The 23,368-nt window shown below is 54.9% G+C and overlaps 1 protein-coding gene and 1 long non-coding RNA gene across 6 annotated transcripts; one reads left to right on the top strand and one right to left on the bottom strand.

The window, feature by feature from the left end:
- Positions 1-1,979: 1,979 nt before the first annotated feature.
- On the top strand, positions 1,980-10,936 carry CDH16 (cadherin 16). 4 transcript variants are annotated; one of them, XM_081513281.1, is made up of 17 exons: positions 1,980-2,027; positions 2,303-2,386; positions 2,945-3,100; positions 3,171-3,309; positions 3,665-3,823; positions 4,817-5,013; positions 5,649-5,771; positions 5,939-6,089; positions 6,297-6,524; positions 6,607-6,683; positions 6,757-6,945; positions 7,048-7,289; positions 7,843-7,980; positions 8,902-9,074; positions 9,221-9,328; positions 9,655-9,771; positions 10,573-10,936. In XM_081513281.1, exons 1-17 carry the CDS (start codon positions 1,980-1,982, stop codon positions 10,668-10,670), a joined length of 2,427 nt encoding a protein of 808 aa, XP_081369407.1. In that variant the 3' UTR covers positions 10,671-10,936. The 4 variants fall into 4 exon arrangements, with proteins under 4 accessions (XP_081369407.1, XP_081369406.1, XP_081369408.1 ...); XM_081513280.1 differs by having other exon boundaries at positions 7,843-7,976; positions 8,832-9,074; XM_081513282.1 differs by having other exon boundaries at positions 7,843-7,972; positions 8,948-9,074.
- Positions 9,984-23,324, bottom strand: LOC145514696 (uncharacterized). 2 transcript variants are annotated; one of them, XR_014060303.1, is made up of 4 exons: positions 22,526-23,324; positions 19,870-20,162; positions 17,569-17,796; positions 9,984-11,050 (listed from the first exon to the last, which is right to left on the bottom strand). It is a non-coding gene; the product is annotated as an uncharacterized LOC145514696 (long non-coding RNA). The 2 variants fall into 2 exon arrangements; XR_014060302.1 differs by lacking the exon at positions 22,526-23,324 and having other exon boundaries at positions 17,569-17,842; positions 19,870-22,346.
- Positions 23,325-23,368: the final 44 nt, after the last annotated feature.

A 23,368-nucleotide genomic window follows, 5' to 3' on the forward strand; every position in this document is an offset into this window, starting at 1 on the left:
TCCCTCAAGGTCACCTGAACTGGCTCAAACTTCTCTCTCCTCTCAAAGGCACAGGACAGTCCATTGTCCCAGCCCTGTCTGTGTCCAGGGGCTAGTGTGAGCACCTAGGGAGCCTCAGGGGTTCTCACGGGCTGCTGTCTGCCTAACCGTGCCCACTCGTCACACTGGTGGGTGGTCTAGAGCTCCGAATATCTGGTTCAGGTCATGCACCACTCCCCTATCCTGCACGTGGCATCACCAGCTCCTTATCTTAGCTCCACAAGTCAGTTGGGAGCTGCCAGGGCCAGGCAAGGACCAGGTCATTAATTACTGGGTCCTTGAGTCTTGCCCCAGAGGGCGTCCTAGTGTGATGGAAGAGATAGCTAATAACAAGCTGGTGCCCTCCTCGGGTTGATAGATATAGTGCTATCTCTATGGCATATGGGCATGGGTAGGGGTGAAGTATCCCCACAGGAGAGCCTCGAACAAACCTGGGAGCCCAAGGAAGCTTTCCTGGAAGCAGGGAATATTTGAGCTGAGCGCTGAAGCCTGAGCGGACAGATGAAGGAGTGAGAAGGGCATTCCAGGGAAAAGGAATAGGGTGGCCAAGGCGGAGCTGCAGACACTGGTGCATAAGGGGGAGAAGAGGGAACAAGTCTGGAGCCACGGGAAAAAGGGTCATGTCCAAATCCAGGGGGCCGAGAAGTACCCACTGAGCTGTGTAGGGGTGGGACAAGCACCAGGTCGAAGATCTCCCCACCTCCTGGGGTTGGCGGTCATGGATGCCAAGCAGCCTCCAGCTTTTCAAAGTCAATGAGTAACTTGAGGGGCTGGGCAGGGTCAGGCCTGCTGCTGTGGGCCCAGGGGTGTTTTCCACTCCTGAGCAAGCGTGGCTGGCCCGCCTACCTGCTCAAGTGTCCGCCCTGCCCTGTTCCACCCAGTTTGGCCTGGCCAGCACTCCTGTAGAAAGACTCCTCTTACCTGGCAGCTGGACCAAGGGAAGCCAGCCTCGGGCATCGGTGGGTGAGGGCCTGGGACCTGGGACCTGGGTTGGTGTCAGGGCTGAGGCGGGGGTTGGTGGCAGGGGAGGGAGAAACACTGCCCTATCGTGCAGGGAAGACTTCCTGGGAGTGATTGGTGTGATTGTCCATGTTCTGTGTGCCCAACGCCATGCTGAGTGCTGGAAAACACTGAGGTGAGGGCAGGGGTCCTGTCCTGTGAGGGCTCCATGTCTGAAGGAAAACAGTGGGAGCTAGAACAGTCTTGGAGACCCTGAACCCTGAGTCCTCTGTTTCAGTAAGAATTCTCCCGTGGTCAAATCCTCTGTGACCTTGGTCAGCTCTTGCCCTTCAGGCCTTGCCTACAATGTGAGGCGACCACAGGCGGTGGCCCTCAGTGTCATCAGGGTCTTTCTAGCTTCAAACTTTGGTGATTCAGGGAGACTGCTGGGAAATGAGTACTTTGGGATCTACGAGCTGGGGAAGCTATGGCGGGAAGGAGACAGAAGTCTGGAGGTGAAGCTCCCTGTGGAGATCCCTGTGGGCACAAGAACCAAGAGATGCAGCACAGCTGGGCCTGGGAGTCTTGGTGGGCCCAGCCAAGGAGCTAGACACTGTGCTGCAGGCTATGGGGAGCCACAGGTCCCTCAAAGCAGAGGAGGAGGCGGCCAGTCTGTTGTGAGGCCTGGCTGGCTATGTGTATGCAGTAGGCTCAGGTCGGGGACAAGGGTGGGAGGGGGTGGGGGCAGTGTCCAAGTGGCGGGGGGGAGGGGCTGCTCTGAGAACTGCTGGGGCAGCACAAGACAGGGCACAGGAGGAGGCCTGACTGCCTGCCCCCTAGTCCAGCTGAAGGAGGAGGGGCCACTGTACCGCATGGGGCCTGGGGAAGCTGTGGCCCAGGACTCAGTGGGAATGGGTGAGGAATACTTTCTAGAGGGAGGGTTATGGGAGGGACCCTCTGCCCACCAACCTGGGCTGGATCCTTACAGGCCCATCCTGACCATGGTCCCTGGTGCCTGGCTCTGGTTGCTTTGCTTCTTAGTCCCCCAGGTGAGTCGGGCCCTCTCCTTGCCCTCAGATCCTGGCCTTGGGGGTTGCACCTTCACCCTCTACTCCACCTGGACCAGTTGCACTGACTATGGATGGTAGTGTCTGGGGGATGTGGCTCTAGGCCTGTCACGGGGTTAGGAGGTCAAAGGCCAGGGGGCGGAGGGATAAAGTATGACCAGGCCCAGGGAAGGGGTAGAAATTCCCCTTCTCTGTTGGGTCGTAGCACCCATGGGAGGAAGGTATAGCTTGGTGACGTGTTGAGAATCCCTCCACAGGCTCTCCCTAGAGTCCAACCTGCAGAGCTGTATGTCGAAGTCCCGGAAAACTATGGTGGAAATTTCCCTTTGTACTTGACGAAGGTGAGTCTGAGAGCTGACTGGGTGGGCTACCCTCCCCCCAGGTCCTGCTTCTCCTATCTCTAGCATCCCTTTCTCTTCATTGCTCTGGCTTTCTAGAGAGTGTGTGGTATAGTGTGAATGGCTAGTAAGATTTTCATCTCAGAAGAAAGTAGAGCTTTAAATGGAAAGAGTGGGACTTCTCTGGTGGTCCAGTAGTTAGGACTCAGTGCTCTCACTGCCGGGACCCCAGGTTCAATCCCTGAACAAGGAGCTAAAAATCCCAGAGGCTGCACGGCATGGCCAAAAAAATTTTAAACATAAAAATTAATTAATTAATTAAAGGATGGAGGAGGGGTTTCAAGCTTCAGGAAGTAGGGAGTATAAGGGAGCACCCGACTCAGGGGAGAGAGCTTTGGCTTCGAATGCCCATCCTGTTCCTTACTGGCTTTGTGACCTGTGGCAAGTGCAAGCCTTCTCTGAGCCTCAGTTTCCCCGTATTAAAAAATGGGGCTATTGGGTGGAAGGGGCATCCCCCAGACTCACCCCCAGCTCCCTTCCCTTCTGTTCTTCCCCCACCAGCTGCCATTGCCCCGTGAGGAGACTGAGGGCCAGATTGTGCTGTCAGGAGATGCAGGAGTGGCAGGGGAGGGCCCCTTTGCTGTGGACCCAGAATCTGGCTTCCTGCTGGTGACCAGGGCCCTGGACCGGGAGGAACAGGCAGAGTACCAGCTACAGGTACAGCTGGGCCAGGGGGAGGGGGAAGCTGCCGGGGGAGGGTGGGGCTCTGACCACGCCTTCTTGTCAGGTCACCCTGGAGACCGAGGACAGACGTGTCCTGTGGGGCCCGCAGCCTGTGCATGTGCACGTCAAGGATGAGAACGACCAGGTGCCCCACTTCCCCCAGGCCTCTTACAAAGTTCAGCTGAGCCGGGGTACTAGGCCAGGTGAGTGCCCAAAGCAGTGAGCTCACAGCAAAGTCAGTTGGGCACCAATGGGAGAACAGAGAGGAAATAGATGGCCAGAGAGATGGCATAGGGACAGGGCAACAGGGTCCAAATCGCCCCCCTCCCATTTCTGTCCCATCTGCACCCCCTACCCAACTGAGGGTCCACAGGTGAGTTCCATCTACTCTAGGCCTCAGTTTACTCATCTGTGCAGTGGGGTGAAGAGTCATGGCACACCTTCAGAGTCCTGATATGATGATGGGTATGGAAGGAAGAACCAGGGAGAGATAGGCGAAGCATGGGAGGCTCTCCCCATCCCTTCACCCCTAATGGTAAACTCTCTCCATACTCCCAGGTATCCCCTTCTTCTTTCTGGAGGCTTCTGATGGGGATGAGCCAGGCACAGCCAACTCGGATCTTCGGTTCCACATCCTGAACCAGGCCCCAGCCCAGCCTGCTTCAGATATGTTCCAGCTGGAGCCTCGGCTAGGCGCTCTGGCTCTGAGCCCTGAGGGTGAGCATGAGCTCAGTGTGAAAAGGGAGGAATGGGGAGAGCTGGGTTTCATCTGAGCTGTAGGATGGGTTTGCAACTCAAGAGATAAAAGAGGAGGAAAGAGTATTGCAACTGGAGAGAGTAGCGAGGCAAAATCAGGTGTGGAGCCAGAACCATGCACGGAGAGTTAAGAAATAGTGTGCCTGGAAGTAGGGTTTCCCTGGTGGTTCAGTGGTAAAGAATCTGCCTGCAATGCAGAAGGACCAGGTTTGATCCCTGGGTGGGGAAGATCCCCTGGAGAAGGGAATTGCAACCCACTCCAATATTCTTGCCTGGAGAATCCCACAGACAGAGTCTTGTGGGCTATAGTCCATGGGGTCACAAAGAGTTGAACACAACTGAGCAACTAAGCATGCATGTGACTGGAAGTGCCTCAACCCTACTTTCTACAAAGCTGGGCCTAAGAGGCAAGGGTAGGAGAGACCAGGCCCAGAACACTGCTGGGAGACCTTGGGAAGGATGGCAAGAGAGACTTGGACCTGGGAGTTCAGACCAAAGAAACAAATTGGGAAAGGGAAAAGAAAAAGAAGTCAATCATACAACTCTCTCATTCACCCCTCTACCACCCAACCACATATATAGTCCATCTACTCAACCATCCATCCTCAGGTCCAAATCCCCATCTATCTACCCTCCCAAGCCTCCATCCATCCATCTAGCCAACTGTCCATTTATGCAAGCAGTCATTCACTCATCTACATATCCACCCATGTACCCCCTCACCCTGGCCATCCACGAATCCAGTACATCAGCCTTTCATCGTGTGGACAGATGTGCTAGTGATTCTGCAGACTGTCAAGTCCAGGTTGGGTGCTCATAATGTGCCACAGGTCCCTCTCATCCCCTGGCCAAGAGAGTATCCTGAACACCTGCCATGTACTTGGCTTTGTGTTTGGTTCCTTGCTGAGAAGGATGCCCTGGCCCCCTGACCAGCTGACTGCCTTCCCCTTCTAGGGAGCACCAGCCTAGACAAGGCTCTGGAGGGGCACTACCAGCTGTTGGTACAGGTCAAGGACATGGGTGACCAGACCTCGGGCCACCAGGCCACAGCAACCATAGATGTCTCCATAGTGGAAAACACCTGGGTGCCCCTAGATCCTGTCCACCTGGCAGAGAATCTCCAAGTCCCATACCCACACCACATTGCCCAGGTGAGTAAATAGCTGTTACAGCTGAAATAACCCTATGGATGGTGCAGCTGGGCCTGAGTCTTATGGAGATGTGGGGTTTGGATCTGGGGCCCAATTTGACCTTGACTCCTGCTCCACCCCTAACTATGCTCCCCCCTCCTCTGTTCCCATCAGCTCCCATGATGCAACAAGTGTTTAAAGGGCCAGGCCCTGAGCTCCTCACTTGGCTATCCTCTGGCTGGTGTGGCTCTGTACTCTGACCTGCTGAGCTCACCCCAGGCTTCCTCACAGAACAGCTGCTACCTCCTTGCTGCCATGGGGATTGTCACCTAGGCCAGGAATGTCTCAGGCCTCTTCGAGGAATGCCCTGGGATCAGGCTCGGTCTCAGAGGGCAGAGAATAAAACAATCTGGTCATTCAGACACTTTGGGAAGGATCCAGGCTTGAACCAGGGCAAGGCCACCACAGAGTTGCCACAACAACCGCCCTGAACAAAAGGATCCTACCTGGACTCCCGAGAGGACAGTCGCTTGCCTGGAGTCACATGGCAGTTGGGGCGCAGTCTCCCTAAACCATGAACAGTTGGAATATAAGGGATAACATGGGCTATTCCTGTCCCTCATCCTGGGGACCCTCATTCTGTGTCCCCCTCCCAGGTCCACTGGAATGGGGGGGATGTACATTATCACCTGGAGAGCCAGCCCCAGGGACCCTTTGATGTGGACACGGAGGGGAAACTCTACGTGATCGGGGAGCTGGACCGAGAAGCCCAGGCTGAGGTGAGATGAAGGGGTAGCCAGGACAGGCTGAGGGGTGTTTGGTCCCTGGTCAGGGGGCTTCTGGGGGTGTCACATCCTCCACAGGCACTGAGGCAGAAGAACTGGAGCTGCCCACCAGAAGAGAAGACCCTGGTCTTCACCTGAAGCCCTCCCACTGCCCACTACAGTACCTGCTCCAGGTGTGGGCTCAGAACATCCACAGCGAGGACTATGCAGAACCACTGGAGCTGCAGGTGGTGGTGATGGATGAGAATGACAACGCACCCATCTGCCCCCCACGAGGCCCCTCAGTCAGCATCCCAGAGCTCAGCCCCCCAGGTGGGCTATGGGCCCTGTTAGGGGGTGGGGTAGTGGTAAAGTCCCTGTGAACTATGCCACGTGACTCTCCTGTGCTATGGGGCCAGCCAGCCCCAGGCCCCTATATCAACGTCCGACCCAACCCACACACATACACAAAGAAGAGTAGTGGGGGTAAGGCCTCCAGGCCTGGCTGTGGTCCCACCCCAGTGGGTGTCATCTCTGCAGGCACCAAGGTGGCTAAGATTTCAGCAGAGGATGAAGATGCTCCCAGTTCCCCCAATTCCCATGTTGTGTATCAGCTGCTAAGCCCTGAGCCTGAGGAGCTGGCAGAACTGAGAGCCTTCGAGCTGGACTCCATCTCGGGCAGCGTGACCCTGGGGGCTGCTCAGCTCCAAGCTGGCCAGAACATCCTGCTTCAGGTGCTGGCTATGGATCTAGGAGGAGCAGATGGTGGTAAGTGCCGCAGTGGTGACCGGGATTCTCTGACCCCTCAGCTCCTACCCTGGCCTCCCCAACATACCCTCTTCTGTCTCAGGCCTCAGCAGCACCTGTGAAATACCTGTCACCATCACGGACATCAATGACCATGCTCCCGAGTTCACCACTTCCCAGGTAAGCAGGCACAGGGAAGGACCCCTTCAGAAGGCACTAATGGTGGGCTCATGGCTCCTCGCCATCTCTCCAGATTGAGCCCGTAAGTCTCCCTGAGGACGCAGAGCCTGGGACTCTGGTGACCACACTTACGGCCACTGATGCTGACCTCGAGCCTGCCTTCCGCCTCATGGACTTTGCCATCGAGGCGGGGAATGAAGAGGGGACCTTCAGCCTGGACTGGGAGCCAGACTCCGGTCATGTCCAGCTGAGACTCCTCAAGGTAAGGGGCTAGGGGTGGAGAAGGGGCACATACATACACGCATTCATGCATGATGGCGCCATGCCTTGGCCCACATAGTGACCCAGGTCCCTCTGGTTCCAGAACCTCAGCTATGAGGCAGCTCCGTGCCACAAGTTGGTGGTGGTGGTGCGGAGCGTGGAAGAGCTGGTGGGGCCAGGCCCAGGCCCAGGAGCCACAGCCACCGTGACTGTGCTGGTGGAAAGGGTAGTGCTGCCTCCTCAGCTGGACCAGGAGAGCTATGAGGCCAGCGTCCCCGTCAGCACCCCTGCTGGCTCCCTCCTGCTGACCATCCAGCCCTCAGACCCCATGAGCAGTCCCCTCAGGTAAGCCAGGAGCCCAGCCCCTTACCTGGACTGGACCTCCTCTGTTCCTTGGGGATGACCCCCGGACCTCAGAGGGAACTCACTTTATTTACGACCTGGAAAGTTCCTCAAACCATTGGCTAATATGCAGGTTGGGGGCACCAGGGTAGCAGGGAGAGGGGGTACTGGGACCCCTTGAGAGCTCAGATAATGCCTCCTCATTCCATCCTGCATACCGGGCCCTCTTTCTGCCACCCACCCAGACTGCAGCACTGGGTGCTGTTCCCAGGCTCTGGATCCATCCTGGCCCTTTGTGGGCTGACCTGGGTATAGTGGAATAAGTCTTGAGCCCCATAGGCTCTAGTGTGGTCCCTCTCTCAGCCTCAGTGTCTGTGATTTAAGCCCTGCCCCTCCCCAACAAGTCCCTTAAGCTGGAAACAGATCATGGATGCTGCTGCTGCCTTCAAGTCACAGAGGGAATGTGGGACTCGGGCAGGTCACATGGCCCTTGAGGTCTCTGGGCAAGACCCCATATGCAGTCACTGCCTCCCTGCTCATTTTCTTTGGGCCTCAGGTTCTCCCTGGTCAATGACTCCGAGGGCTGGCTCTGCATCAAGGAGATCTCCGGGGAGGTGCACACAGCCCGGCCCCTGCAGGGCGCCCAGCCTGGGGACATGTATACAGTGCTCATAGAGGCCCAGGATGCAGGTATGGCCAGCCTATGGTTGGGACCCCTGGGAGGGTGAGAGAGCCTCAGACAAGCAGATGGGCAGGAACAAGCCTCCTCCCCAGGGCCCTTGCTGGCATCCACTCTGCCCCAGGCAGGAGGGAGGGACAAGGGGCTGGGTGCAGTGTCCTTCTCTGAGAATGCCTGGCCTCTGCCCCACCACCATCCTCCTCGCCAGACACTTATAATCCCCTGGGGCGGTTGGGGAGGGCCTAACCTCAGCCCTGGGGCGATTGGGGGGGGCCTCTTAGGGTGTCAGCTTTAGACACAAACTGGGAGCTGAGGGTTTGGGGCTGGGCGGGAGTTGAGGGAGCAGATAAGGGGCAGATAAGGGCCAGGGGCTCTCCCCGGGAGGCATGCCAGGAGGTAAGCTTGGATGAGGTCAGGTGGGGAGGACTCCAAACACCACGTTGACGGGATGAAGAGCTGGCCCAGGGGCGGGACGTCAGGTTTCAGCTCTGAGCTGGGCTGTCCTGTGATGCAAGACAGACCAGCAAGGGTGAGCTCATGTACAGTCAGGGCATTTCTGCATTGTTGGTCCCTGGCTCCAGGGGCCAGGGGTGGGGGTGGGGGTTGATGCAAGCTTTCCATCCAAAACGGCACAGAAAGACCTGGCAGGTGTTTGGATGGTGAAGGGGGTGAAGGGCATTGTGAGGAAGAGACAAGTGTGGAGATGCTGGGGATGGAGGGGTGGAGATGGAGGGGAAGGAGGGGCACGGAAGGGGCTCAGCAGGGTGAGAAGATGGGCTGTGGGGAAGGGGACCAGCCTAGGGACCCTGAATTCACTCCACTCCCCTGCAAGGGGCTGGACCACCTCAGTACTGCCTCCTCTGCAGATGAACCAACGCTGAGCACCTCTGCGACCCTTGTGATCCACTTCCTGAAGGCCCTTTCTGCCCCAACCCCGACGCTGGCTCCCGTGCCCTCCCGACACCTATGCACACCCCGCCAGGACCACGGCGTGGTTGTCAGTGGACCTAGGGAGGACCCTGACCTGGCTGGTGGACATGGTCCCTACAGCTTTGCCCTTGGTCCCAACCCCACTGTGAAGCGGGACTGGCGTCTCCGAGCTCTCAATGGTGTGTGCTGGGGAAAGCGGAGAGGCTGTGGCCGAGGCAGGGGGCGGGTGGCTTTTGGACGTGAGACACCCTCTCACCATGAGGGTGGGGCTGGGCCTGGGAAGGAGCAGACTGGTGACTCTGATCGCTGCTTATGGTCCCAACAGGGTCCCATGCCTACCTCAGCTTGGGCCTGCATTGGGTGGAGCCTCGCGAACACGTAGTTCCCATAGTTGTCAGCCACAATGAGCAGATATGGCAGATCCAGGTTCGAGGTGAGGCCGGGCTGGGGTGCGGCCAAGGTCAGGGGCATGCAGTTTCTGAGGGAGCTACTGGGACGTAGGGGGAGGGACTGGGCAACATGTCTGCAGGCTTGTGTGGACAGCATATACCTGTGCACACCTGCACTGTGTGGCTGGGCACGTAGAGCCCAGTGCACACAGGCAGATGCACAAAGGCTCTTGCATCCCACCCCCACACCCATGAACACATACACAGGCACAGAAGCACATATACTAGCCAGCTGGGCTGGGCTGAAGGCTCTGAGAAGCTGGGGAGCCCTCCCCTACTGCCCTGACCTTCCTCCCCTTCCTGTCCTCAGTGATCGTGTGTCGCTGCAACGTGGAAGGGCAGTGCATGCGCAAGGTGGGCCGCATGAAGGGCATGCCCACGAAGCTGTCGGCGGTGGGCATTCTCGTGGGCACTCTGATAGCAATAGGTAACGGAGGCTGGGCTCCTGCATGGGGGAGGGCAAGGATGGTCAGCGCCACAGCCTCCAGATAAAAAGTACCCCTGTTCCCATGGTGCCCCCAGGGCTGGGAAGAAACCCACCCCCACCTCTCCGAATCATTGTGCTCTTGCCTCCTCTTACCATAGTCCAGGTCATTCTCATTGATAATAGCATTTACTGTTACATTGTTACGCCTTAACTGTGTATCAGCCAAGCACAGGTTTATTGAGTTGAATCCTCCCACAACCTTGTGATGCTGGCATTTCCCCACTTTTCCAGATGAGGTCACTGATGCTCAGAGAGGTTAAGTAACTTGTTGGAGTTTACACAGCCAGCGTGTGGCAGAGCTCACTCTTTCCAGCCTAATTGCTTCAGTTCAAGCCTCCCTCTCCATCCCTTTTGTTTCTTTAGCCTCCTAAATTTTTTTTTCCTGGCTGGTTTTCTTTACTGGTGCTCGGACATTGCTACAATGTGCCTTCCTCTCAGAGGTCCATGGGGACAACTCACTGGCTCCCACATGACCCCTTCTCTGTTCCCCAGAGAAGGGGACCTTAGAGGCTGGGGCGTTCTGGGGCAGCCTCAAGGGGATGGGGGCCTGGTGAGGGCCGGACAAGCCGGTCAGACTCCTTCAGGCACCAGAACCACAGAGTCATACGCAGTCCAGCCTCAGAGATACTATCTAGGCAACTGCTTCCTCATTAAATCAATTCCAATAGCAAGGAGTTCCCAGGGATGGACAAGTCCTATTGCCCTTTCTGAGGGCTGATCTATCCCTCTCTGGCTCCTCAGGCATCTTCCTCATCCTCATCTTCACCCACTTGACCCTGGCAAGGAAGAAGAACCTGGATCAGCCAGGAGACAGTGTGCCCCTGAAGGTGGCGGTTTAAATGGTCCAGGCAGCCCTTGCTGGGAACTTGGCATCTGGTTGCATCTGAATCCACTAGGAGATGGCCCAGCACTCCAGATCCACGAGGCCGAGACAGGGCAAGAAGCCCCTTCACTTGCCCTAGGAGGGAGGTAACATCACCGGACATGTCTGCGGAGCCTGCACGCTGACTTAAGTGTCCTTAAAACCACTTTAGACGGCTCATGTCTGTCCAATAATAAAGCCTCAGAGAACTGGCTGTGCGTCCTCAAGGACCATGAGCCCACATTCAAGTGTCCATTGCGTGTGTGCATCATCCAAGTCAACCTGCCTCTTCATCCCTTCCCCATCTCCTGCTGCACAGAAAGAGTCTCAGGGCTTGAGGAACGAGCCTGGGGTCCCCTGTAGGGAAAGACACGAGATCTTGAGGCTAGAGACAAATGGTTCATTTCTCTGGGCATTCGAAGACCACTGGCTGCAGACCCTGGATGGGTTAACTGTCCAGGCAATGGTTGAGGAGGGTGTCCTTGAGAGTGACATGGACTCACAGGTGCTCTTGGAAGGCAACTTGTGAGTCCATGTCCTGTACTTATGTGTGAATACGCTCGCGTCCCTATACATGAATCACCCGCATGCAGGGGTGGGCAGAGGTCCCTAAGTCTCAGGAAGGGTCTGGGTAAGAATGGTGAGGGCACCACGGTGCTGGAAAGGAGAGGTGAGGCTGAGGTTGGGTCTCTCTGCCCCTAGCTTGCCCCAAGGCACCTTTGAGTGAGTCTGCAAAAAATCAGAGAATTACTCAGATGGACACCACTGGGGTGGAATAGGAACCCTCGTGGCTCACCTTGCCTCTGCCCCAGGTGAGAACCCTTTCCCCTGGCCTGAGATTAAGCCATGGCCTGGTGCTAAGCCCTGACCCCACTCCAGACTGACTCTCGTCCCTGACCCTTTGACTGACCCCAGACACATACTGATCCCCCATGCCTTCATCCCAACGGTCTCTGGGATGGGATTTGTTGTCGCAGGTGCCCTGAGCTGATAATGGTAAATCACAGGAAAGGAGAAAAACAGTCTCAGTGGGGCCCAGGCCCTATTTTTAGGAGATAATCTCCTCACTCCTGGCAGATTCTGTGGGATGGAGGCCAAGCACAGCCAAGAGATATGGAGCAGGCATCCTGGAGGGCCTGGGGGAGCCTGGGAAACTCAGCCAGGATCCCCAGCCCAAGGATGGACTCTGAAGCTGATCCTATCCACTCTGGGCCCACATCATCCCTCCCTCCCCCACCCCACAGGAGGCTCTACTGACTACTACAGTCCAAGCAGAGCTTCCTGCTCATCTCCTAGGATCCTCTGCTTGGCCTGCACCTACTCAGAAGCCTTCAAGGTACAAAGCTCTTCGAAAGCAGATCTCATTGAATCTTTCCATCAATGTGCGAGGGCGGGCTTATTGGCCCTATTTTTCCAGTGAAGGAATTTGCAGGTCAGGGAAATTAAGGGCTGCAACTGGGAGTCTTAGAAGCAGGGAGGTCAAGGTTTGTGTTACCTCTCCAGCAATGTCCACAGTCCTCAGCTGGTCTCTGCACCCACAAGATTCCCCCAGAAGGGCTCTAGGGATCAACCAGGCCAGCAACTTCTTATCAAGTTGGAAAAGTAAATCCAAAAGAGGTGGAGAGGCCTTCCCAAGTTCATCCATTCAGGGGGATGCAGCAGCTGAGCTGGGCCCCGGGAATTACCTACTTTCTGGGTCCTTGTTCTGGATAGGTAGGTTGATAGGTGGGTGAGTGGATGGATGGATGGGTGGGTGGGTCGGCCGAAGATGAATGAGTAGACAGGCTGATAGATAGATGGGTGTGTGGATAAGTGGACGAATATATGGGTTGGTAAGCAGGTAGGTGGAGCCCCCACAAAGGAAAGGGTGGATGACATGACACCAGGGCTCATGAGGGCATCTGCCTCAATATGAGGTCCCAAGCCTCTAGACCTCAGAGCACTTTCTGATTGTGGGGCTGACAACAGGGTCCACAACCCCCAACGACATGGACTCCATTTTCCTGAGCACCTGTAGACATAAGCCTCTCCTGCGATCATCATTTTCCTGTAGACATAAGCCTCTCCTGCCATCCTCAGCTCCTTCTATAGAGAAAAGTGAGGGGTGTGGAGGGGTGTGGCTTCCCCTGGTTCTCTGAGGGAGAGAAGCTGGCGCTCTGTTGTGGGCTTGGTGGTAGGTCAGTGAGTGCATGTTTGCGCGAGAGTGAGGCAGACCTCACTCTGCAGGCGGGGCTTGGACCCTGCGAGGGCAAGGTTGGCGGGGGGTGAGGGGGTGGTGGCTCAGTGTGGGCAGAAGAACACGTGATTCGTGCTCCGCCTCCTCCCTGCTGTGTGTTCCCAGGGGAGTCTCTACTTTTCTGAGCCTCGGTGTTCTTGCCGATAAAATGGGTCTCACTCAAATAGAGTTGTTGAGAGGACTACACGAGGTAATCCCTGAAAAAAAAAACGTGTGTAGAACCATGGCAGGCACATAGCAGGAGCTCTATCAACATGGTTTTCCCTGGTCCATGGACTGTGGGTTGTGGGGGGCTCACCTCAGATGCCTACAGTCACAGATTCTGACACCCTCCCCAGGGGCCCTGCGAGGCCCAGGCTTTTGGGAGGGAGTGTGGAGAAGGACCCCAACTCCTGCTCCCACGTGGCCCTGCTGGGTGACCCTGGGTAAGACATCCCTTCCAGCCTTGGCTCCTCGCCAGCTCCAAGGCTCTCTCTGGGTGCCGCTGAGTGTTCTCACAGGGTTCGGACTGGTCTGGAGAGAGTTGTGGGGTCCACTCTGGTGGGGAGCTCATGGTCTCCCCCTCCCAGGCCCCTTCCAGAGGCACAGGGCCAGATCAAAGGGACCCAGCACTGAGGACTGGGAGGCGGGCTTGGAAAGAATGTAAACATGAGGATATTTTTAAACTTTTTCCAGACCCAGAGATTAGGGCTCTTGAAGCAAGAGACCCAGAGGTCAGTCTGGCCCTTTGCTCACAAAGAAAAAAACGGTCTTGAGACCTCAGAGACAAGCCCTCCTCCAACCCCACTCACACCCATCAAGACTCATCTCAAGACTAGCTTAGGCCTCAGGACAGAAGTTCTTTCTCTGATCTTACCTCCCAACATCCTGCTGCTGTGGGATAACATGTTTCTAATGAGAGGGTCTCAGGAACGTGTGAGGACCCAGAGGACTGAGGGGTGGGGAGGCCTATCTGAGAGCTAGTTCCGGGAGACTGAGCTTGGAGACCCCATGGCGGCCCAGTCACTCCGTTAGGAGTTCGTGTGTGCCTGTGTGCACATGAGTGTGTCCGTGGATGTGTGTGTGTTAAACACTAGTCTGCGTGGTAAAAGTGTGCCAGGAACCCACCCCAGCCCTTCTCTTCTTTCCCTTCCCTAGCATCCTTGGGCCCCTCCCCCCAGGACTCCTTGGCTCTAAGGGGGACATGGAGCGGGGCAGGAGGTAGGCTTGAGGGTCAAGAGAACAGGGAAGATGAGGAGAGCAAGGGGGCTGGGAGGGGTGAGAAGGCTGGGGGAGGGGCTGGGTCCAGGTTTGAGCCATGCAATGAGTCAGGCTATGAGAGATTCAGGGGCCACGGTCCAGGGGAATGAGGGACTCAGCCTCATCTCCCTTAATTACCCCCAGGTGCCACAGTGACTCAGGACTTGGACTCAAGCCTCCCTAACTCTCCCTGCCTCAAATGTCATGGTGACGCTCACCCTGGATTCCATGACAACAGCCTCTTCTCTCAGAGTGATGCAGCCACCCTTGTGGCTGTGAAGCACACAACAGGCGTGTCACAGGCAGAATCATAGAGGGAACTCAGCCACAGCATATGCCTTATTCCAGGGACTTCAATATCCCCATCCATATCCCCTCTGACCAAGAAGTCCAAGGGTCAGAGTTCCCAGGGGCACTCAGGAGACAGACCCACAGCAGGTACCAGGACAATGAAGGGCCTTAGCAAGAGGAGAGGACTTGCTGGCTATTTTCCATGCCTCAGGAGGCTGCTGGGCCACCTTACTCTGCTTATGGGCCCAGAGAGGGACAGTGTCTGGCTCCAGGTCATGCAGCTTGTCAGAGGAGGGCGGGGCTCCGGCCCTAGGCCAGGATCTGCACAAGGCAGCGTGCTCCCCTGCAGGTCCCCGCCAGTGAGGCAGCAGGGGAAGAGGACGAGGCTTGGCACTATAACACAAGGTGTGGCTGGATGTCAGGACAATGGGTGGAGGGTGGCGAAGCCTGATGGGAAGAGACAGCTGGAGACTTGTCCTCAACCGGAGGGCCAGAGCTGCCTGCCTGCAGCCGTTGCTGTGTTGTCCCTGTGTGCCTGCTCACTCAGCAGGGCTGTTACTATTCTTACCCACTTGCTGGTGGCAGTGGGGTCAGAGATAGTGGCTAGGTGGGAGCGAGTCATGAGCACCAGTCCCTTATCGAACACGTTCCCTGGAAACTTGGCAAGGGCTACCAGGCTCCAGGGGCCTAGGCAGGGCGGGCGAGGTGGTCACAGGGACAGGGTGGGGGAGTGGGCTCACTCGGGCAAGGCCTTATGCCAGCCCACCTACCTCTCCTACAGCCGGGCAAGTTTCCATGAGAACCAGCCTGGGGTTTCCAGTGCAATTTCTTCCCATGTGGTCATTAAGACCCTCAAGTTATCTTCCTAGCCAGTCCACCCCAGAGGGCACCACCTCAGAGCTTTAAATACCCTAGAAGATGAGGTGTTGGTTTTCCCAGCGAGGCTGTAGGCAAGGGGCCACCTCTACAGGGAGAGCACTGTACTGTGAGCCACAAGGGTCCAGGTTGACTACTGTCCTGTCCACTTCCCAGCTGTGTGACCTTGGGTAAGTCCTTTCCCTTCCTCTGAGCTGTGGTTTCCTCACCCTCTCCAGGGCTGCTGTGGGGATGATGAAGTCCAACAGTCAGGAAAGTGGGCTGAGGGCTGCAAATATGGGTGTGTCTGTGCACGTGAGAGAGTGTGCTTGGCGGGTGGAGGGGGAGGGGGAAGAGGGAGGCACATGGGCTCCCCATCTTGGAGACTCCCGCCCAGTGGATTTTCCACTGGCACGTCGGCACCCTCTCCCCCAAAATAGGCCCTACGAGCCGTGTGCGACAGAGCCCAGACTGAGGGGACTTTTTTTAGCTGCCCTTTGATTGTCAGCTCTTGAGCAGCTGCTATTTTGAGCCCCAACGCTTGAAGGAGGAGGGCCAAGTGGGGGCTGGGGTCAGCTCCGTGGGCCTGGCTGGCTCCCGGAAGGCATCCCCGAGGGGGCCAGCCATGCCCTTTCTGGCCCAGCTCTGCTGGCAAGGAGAGCAAGCATCTCCTGTGTACTGGGCCTGAGAACTCAGTTGTTCACCTCCAGGGAAGCTGCGGACCTGGCAAAAACCATCCTTGTTTATGACACTTACCCCACAGGCCATGGGCCTTGGCCATTGAGGGAAGAGCACGTTGTGATGATTAACTGAGATAACACAAGCAAAGCCCTTACTTAGCACAGGGACTGGCCCTCAAAACTGGGAATAGCTACTATTATTGTCATCACAGCTGTTGTCATTCTTGGCTTTGTCGTTATGGTAACATTTTTATCTAGTTTCCTTCCAGTCTTTTTTCTGTGCATTTATCTTATGTTGCCAAGTTCGGGTCATAAAACTCCTCCCTCCTCCACGCTTGGTTTCAGCAGAAAAGAGACCCTAGGTCTTCTGGGGTACCTCTGTATGCATCTCTGGCCCCCACTCCCAGGGGTCACCCCTCTATACATGTACTTTGGGGTCCATGACCTCTGAAGTTTTACTTGACCTTCCAGAGTGTCTGTGGTACACCTACAGCTTCTGTCATCTCCTCAAATGTCATTAACCACTGCCCCACAGGATTCCAGGGTCCTAGAACTGGAAAGTCAAATTTAGGTGCTGGGTCCTCACTTAGCCCTTGCACCTGGACTCTAAGACTCTCTGGCTCGCACCTAAGGAAATGGGCTTGTTTCCACAGATTAGATGTGAGAAAGAATTTTCTGGCTGTTCAGATGCCTAAGATTAGGCAATGGATCATGAGGACAAATGATCCATTTGTCAGCTTCCTGGTCTTTGTGTGTGTTGGATGGGGGGAGGGTGTGGGCTGTCAAGAAAGGATGAGGTAGGAAGAAGCTAGATTCTTGGACGTATCTAAGTAGGGTGAAAAAGGGAGCGTGGCTGAGCCAGGCTTCCTCCTTCCCCACTGGGGTCATTTCCTAGCAGGGCAGCAAGGTCAGCTGGGGTTGGGGGTCATATGTTTTCCCCTCACCCCAAGTAGTTACTGCACAAGGTGAGACTTCCTTGTTACCCGAAGGACAAAAATAGATTCCAGGTGATGGCCAGCAATCCGTGCCCAGAACCACCAGGGTTATTCTGAGTGGTAGGCACAGGGCCAGCCCAGGCTTGGTGAAGAGAAACTGAGCTGGAAGTGGCAGCTTCAGCCTGTCCTTTTGGGAATCCTGAATGGGATGGGGGCACTGGAGCTATAAGCAGGTCGACAACCCTTGATAAGTGGGCCTAGAATCCTGACTTGGCCATGTGATCTTGGGCAAGCCACTTGGTATCTCCCGGCATCAGCTTTCTTCTCAAAAGATGGGGACCTTGATCTCTGCTTCTCAGGGTGGTTGAGAGAACCCTGTGAAGCTGACAGATGGTGCTCAATAAATGCATGAATCTCCACTTCAGCTGTTCCAGAATCCAGAGAAGGGATTTCCCTGGCCATCCAGTGGTTTGGACTCCGCACCTCCATTACAGGGGGCACAGATTTGATCCCCTGGTCAGGGAACTAAGATCCTGCATGCTATATAGTGCGGCCAAAAAGGAAGAAGAAGGAAAAAAAAAATCCAGAGAAGATAAGGGCCTTGCCTGCATATACCCCCACCACCAAAATGCCCCTTACCTGCCAATCTGAAGGAACTGGAGTCAGGCATAAAAGCAAGTTTCTGCAAGGGCCTGTGGGGATTTTCCAGGAAGACTCCATCCAGCTGGAGAATTCCATTCCCGGCCCTGCCACCCAGGGCTCAGGCTAAGGAGGGATGCTCCGGCTCATTCCGGTTCTGCCCAGTTCTTGCTCCTCGCCTGCCAAGCTCACATCAGGGTGTCCCACACTGTATTCTCTTGCTGTTTTCTGTGGAGTGTGAGGTGCCTGAGGCTCCAAGGGGTCCCTCGGAGGCCTGACACAGAACAGTGAGGGGCACACAATTGGTCCTCTCCTGACCCCCCTCCCTATCCCTCCCTTTCCTTCACCCAGCATATTTTAGCATTTCCCCTGGAGCCAGCCCCTGCCCCCAGGGTCACCCTGGATGAACATGGACAAACCAATACAAAGGACACTGATTTGGGGCACAGATGGCACCTGACACAGCTTTGGAGTGGGTATGACAAAGGCAGCTGGAGTGGGAAAGTGGAGCCAGCTTGGGACAACTGCCTGGGCAGAAGCTCAGAGGTCTGGTATGTACTGTGATGTTTCCGCGAAACTGGAGAACAGGTTTGAGGGAGTCAGGTGGGCACTGAGATCCAAATAGGAGCTGAACTGAACTCATGTACTGTATCTACTTAGCTGGAATTGGACTCCAGTTCCCTTCCCACTCCAGCCTCTCCCCTCCACAGCTACCCCCACGAAGGTTTTCCCTGGGTTTAGCCAGAAACAGGAGTCTTATCAGGGGAAGTCCCAGCTGGCAAATAGGAATCTCAAGACACAACAAGACCTGGGCCTGGGGGGCACCCAGCTCAGCACATCACAAGGGATATTCCACCCTCTTGGATATTCCTGCATCCATGAAATGCATTTTCTGCTCACAAAGACTCCTGGGGAGCAACACTCAGATCTGCTGGGAGCAAAGCTCTTGCAGGGTCCCAGCCGGGTCCTGGGGACCCCCAGACCCATTCTGCCATTATATTACAATTTCAGCCCAGACCTGTGCTCTGTCCAGCTTCAGCCACCTCTCTGCCCCTTGTGAGGGGGAACGTGTTCCCCCTCCAACCGTAGGCTGGCGCCAAGGTTTATGATCCGGCACAGAAGACACTGAGAGCCACACGGGTGGAAAAAGTTACCCGGTTCTAAATCAGCCAGTCTTTCGATGATCTCATCCCCTTCCCAATATAGTCGTTGTCCCCTCCCCCGCGGTGGCCCCTGGCCAATGGGGTTAGTCACGAGGGAGCTGGTGGAAGGGTGGAGGGGTGTGTGTGAGGTCCGGGGGGAACAATTTCAACCTGGGGTTTTACTGTGCATACTGTTTTGCAACCTGATTTCCCATCCCCTCATTTACAGTATTTCCATTTAGTAGTTTCCCGTCAAATAGTAAGGATCTTTCATCATCACTTTAGTTTTTCGCTATCATTTTAATGTCCACCAGGATGGATGTACTAGAAGCTCTTTGTCCAGTATGTTGAGGAAGAACATGTCCACGGTGTCCAGTTTCTCTTTCTTACAAACATTGGGCTATGATCATTTTTGTTCAAACCCCCTTTGCACAGTTGCCTAATCTTCCTCCTTCCCTCCCTCTGTCTGTTTGTTGTTTTTTGATAAATTCTAACAGGTACTAGGGTGAGAGAGCAGGCTTCACTGTTTGTCTGATGAGCTCTGAACTCTCCTTGAAGTCAGAGGTGCCAGGCCCAGGAAGGGGATCCAAGACCTCTCCAGGGCCACAGGTTCGGTGGAGCAGGGCAGGCTGTGGTCTGCTAGTCCCTCCTGCTGCTCAAGACCAGCCCCCACACCCAGCTTCCACCTGCTCTTGCTTACCCAGTCCCATAGGCCAGGCTGCCTCGGGATACAGGGAAAGGCTGTACTTAAGATCTATCCATATTATATCTACACAGCCCCACCCCAGGCACAAGCAAAGGGCCCCTGAGTCCATCCAATTCATGTCTGGCCATGAACTTTCCTCAGCTTCTGCTAGAATGCTTCCATGGACAAACAACTTACTCCTTCTTCCCAGGCTTTTGGGGAACAGATAAGGTATTTTTAAAAAATCAAGTGAGTAGATATTCAACAGAATTACATGATCTCTTAGCAATTGCACAAAAATCTATGAGGAAACTTTGGAGAACATCACCAGAGTTTTGAAATTCAACTCTGCATTTACAAACTTTGTGACCTTGGGGACATCATTTTACTACTCCAAGCTCAGTTTTACCATCTGTAAAATGGGTTTATAATACTTGCCTCATACAGTTATGAGATGATAAGGGATTGACTCACGTGATAATGGAGGCTGAGAAGTCCCACCATCTGCTGTGTTCAAACTGGAGGCTCAGGAAAGCCAATGGTGTGGTTCCAGTCCAAACTCAAAGGTCTATGAACCACAGGTGCCAAGGATGTAAGTCCCAGTCAGAGTCCAAAGGCCTGAGATATCCAAGAAGATCGATCTCCCAGCTTAACAGGGAGCGACTTTCCTCTTCCTTCCACGTTTTTGTTCTATCCCAGCCCACAGTGGATTGGATGATGTCCAGGCTCTTCTTTATTCAGTCTCCTGATTCAAATGCTAATCTCTTCTGAAGTACCCTCAGGGCAGAAGTACATGAAAAATAAAATGAAAAAAAAATGTTTTGTCCCTTAGCCCCATCAAGTTAACACATTAAACCATCACAGCCGTCTATCAGATGCACCAGTTACCAAGACTTTGCTGCACATTGACTTTGTCGATCCTCAGTGTCACTTCTGCTGTATTCTATTCTTTACAAGCAAGCGGCTAAGGGCACCCAGATTCGAGAAGAGGGGAACTGGATCTTATTGCTTGATGGGAGGAGTGGCAAAGAATTTGTGTCAACCTTAAAAGTATAGCCAGGGGACTTCCCTGGTGGTTCAGTGGTTAAGTCCCATTCCAGTGCAGGGGACAAAGTTTTGATCCCTGGTCAGGGAACTAAGATCCCACACGCCGTGTGCCACAACTTCAGAGCCCACGTGCTCACGACTAGGACTGGATGCAGCCATAAATAAATTAAAACAAACCAACCAACCACAGCCAGAAGCAAAAGGTGGAGGGTTCTAAGCTATATCCCAGCGGAGACCAGGGGTCATGGAAGGGGTGACTCCAGCCTTGCAGGATAAGACAAAGACCACTTTCTCTTTTCCAGCTCCTTCCTTCGTGTGTGACTGTAGTGCCCCCACACCTAGGGAAGAAGATTCCGCACTTTCTCCCAAGTGTGATGGGAAGCCGTGGAAGGGATCGGAGCAGAGGAGTGAAGCGGTCAGATCTGAGTCTGACCAAGATCGCTCTGAATGCTGTGTGCTGGGTAGAGTTGATCAGAGAGGGCAGCCATTGTTTAGGGGTGGAAGAGGATAAAGGTGGTTTGGACCATTCTTGAGGCAGGAGGGAGTAAACCCCAGAGATGCTCTGGGTGGGGGAGGGGGGGGTCGGAGTCAGAGGGGTGGCCGTGGGGACTGGCTGAAGGGAGTGGAGATGGGGGTGAGAAGGATTCAAAGGTTTGGGGCAGTCCCCAGAGAAGAATTCTCACATTGGAGGAGACCAGAAAAGGTGGCAGCCACCCTCTCACCTCTCTTGGGATCCCAACAGCCTCTTCCCCAACAGGCAGGGCTGAGTGACCACAGAGAAGGGTCCTTCCCTCCTACCACGTACTTGTTCCAGCCCCTAGGACTTCCGGGGTCTGGAGAGGCTCCCTGAAGGGTCTTCCAGGCCGCAGTCACCAGAGACCCTGCTCTGCCTGGTGGTGAGTCCCAGGGCCTCATTTTCTCTGGAACACTTTCCTCCTACTGCAGCTGACACCAACACGGCCTGATGGTGACACCTAGAGGCAGCACCTGCCTCACATTGCTTGACCACAGCATCCCACAGCAAAGGCCTGTGCCTCCAGGGCTCCACATGGGTGTTCCCCTCATGCCACCCCGGGATTTAGTGGCCAAGCCACTGGGCAGAGCTCTGAAGCCCAGCTCCTCCATCCTTCCCTGATAAAGCCCAGCATGGGGTCAGCAAGGTCCCCGGAACTCCAAATCAGCCCATGGATACCCTCCCCTGCCACAAGCCAAGGAGCATGTTGGCTTGTTGATGACATTTCCCTGTCCCCCCACCCACTGCTCTGATTTGTTTTCAGAGGAAGGGTCATCCCATCAGCTCAGCATTCACAGAACTAACCCCTCAGCACCTCACCATTTGGGCCCATCCTGAGTCCCGTGTGAGAAGATGCAATGGCCCTCAGCTTTTGTTAGAGATCTTTTTAGCTAATTGTTCACTGTCATCTACCCACACCCACAGTCTTTGCTGTGTCTGGATATGCCTTACCCCTCTCCTCACTTCCATGCCACCACTCACAGTTTTCCTCCTTCTTCTCTGGTCTCTCTTTTTCTGGTTCCTCTCCATCTGCTCCTCCCTTAATCATCCATCTATCCACCCATCTGCCTCCATCCCTCCTTATTCATTGTACAATCAGCAGGACAGGGGGCTAAGTCTGACATTACAGGGATGAGGGTAGGAAAGGAAAAAACAAGGACAGGTGCCCAACAGCATCTAGTGGTCACACAACAGGGAAAGTGGGGGGATTGAGGTGGGACTTTCTGCGTGGCCCCCACCCCACCTCTATGCTGATGAAGAGAAAGCCATGTCCTCTCTGAGGTCACTGCATGGCCTTACCCACTTCCCCATCCCCAGAGATTACCCAAGAGGCTCCTTCTTTCTCACTCAGCCACATTTGGCCAGCTCTCCTTCAACCTTCTCTACAACTCTGGCCCTACTTCTGTGATGTCCCTAGAGCGCATACCGATGCTCTGAACCAACCCCTCCCAGCTCCATTGTGCCCAGTGTCATGGGCAATCTCTGGGCGGCTCTGCCTGCCTGGCCCCAGGGCCACACAAGGTATGTGCAGGTGGACTGGAGAGAGAAGCAGCTTGTGGCAGACATTACCTCTGTTCATCTGCTGTAAGAAGAATAGCGGGAAATTGCACACCACAGATGGGACTTGAATGCACAGTCTTCCAACTGAAACCACACAATTGTTTCAGGACTTAATGAAGCTCAGGTCCTTTACGTCTCAGCACTGAAGTAATTCAATGAGAGGTAAAGTGACAGGTAAGCAGTAGATTTATTAATATTTTTTGTAAATAAGTTGCAGGAAAATGGGATGCTAGAAGGTGATCATGTCCCAGGTCTCTGGCGAGTTCCTGGGCCTTGCTGCCAAGTGAAGGTCCTTGGCTTCCTGCAGGAAAGAATTCAAAAACGAGACTAGAGAACCATAGTCAAGTAAAAGCAGAGATATATATTCTATAGACAGAAGGTGAGAGAGCCCTGAAATACGGGGTGGTTAGTTTCTATGGGCAGGGTAATTTCATAGGCTAGTAAGGGGAGGATTATTCCAATTATTTGGGGGAAGGGACAGGGACTTCCAGGGAACTGGGCCACCTCTCCCTTTAAGGCCTTTTATTGTTGTTGTTCAGTCGCTCAGTCATGTTTGACTCTTTGCGACCCCATGGACTGCAGCACGCCAGGCTTCCCTGTCCATTACCACCACCCAGAGTTTGCTCAAACTCATGTCCATTGAGTCGGTGATGCAATCCAACCATCTCATCCTCTGTCACCCCCTTCTCCCCCTGCCCTCAATCTTTCCCAGCATCAGGGTCTTTTCAAATGAGTCGGCTCTTCATTCACATCAGGTGGCCAAAGTATTGGAGCTTCAGCTTCAACATTTTATGGTCTGCCTCAAACTGTCATGGCGCCATTGTGTGTGTCATTTAGCATATGCTAATGTAT

This window comes from Giraffa tippelskirchi, chromosome 7 (assembly GCF_054371585.1).
Source record: "Giraffa tippelskirchi isolate mGirTip1 chromosome 7, T2T-mGirTip1v1.2.pri, whole genome shotgun sequence".
Taxonomy (NCBI): Eukaryota; Metazoa; Chordata; class Mammalia; order Artiodactyla; family Giraffidae; genus Giraffa; species Giraffa tippelskirchi.

Excerpts from the sequence above, each read along its gene's own strand:
- CDH16 (XM_081513280.1), top strand. The coding sequence starts at position 1,980 with ATGGTCCCTGGTGCCTGGCTCTGGTTGCTTTGCTTCTTAGTCCCCCAG. Across the intron at positions 5,772-5,938 it reads ACCGAGAAGCCCAGGCTGAG|TACCTGCTCCAGGTGTGGGC; the intron begins GTGAGATGAAGG and ends TGCCCACTACAG. Across the intron at positions 9,772-10,572 it reads GGGCACTCTGATAGCAATAG|GCATCTTCCTCATCCTCATC; the intron begins GTAACGGAGGCT and ends CTGGCTCCTCAG.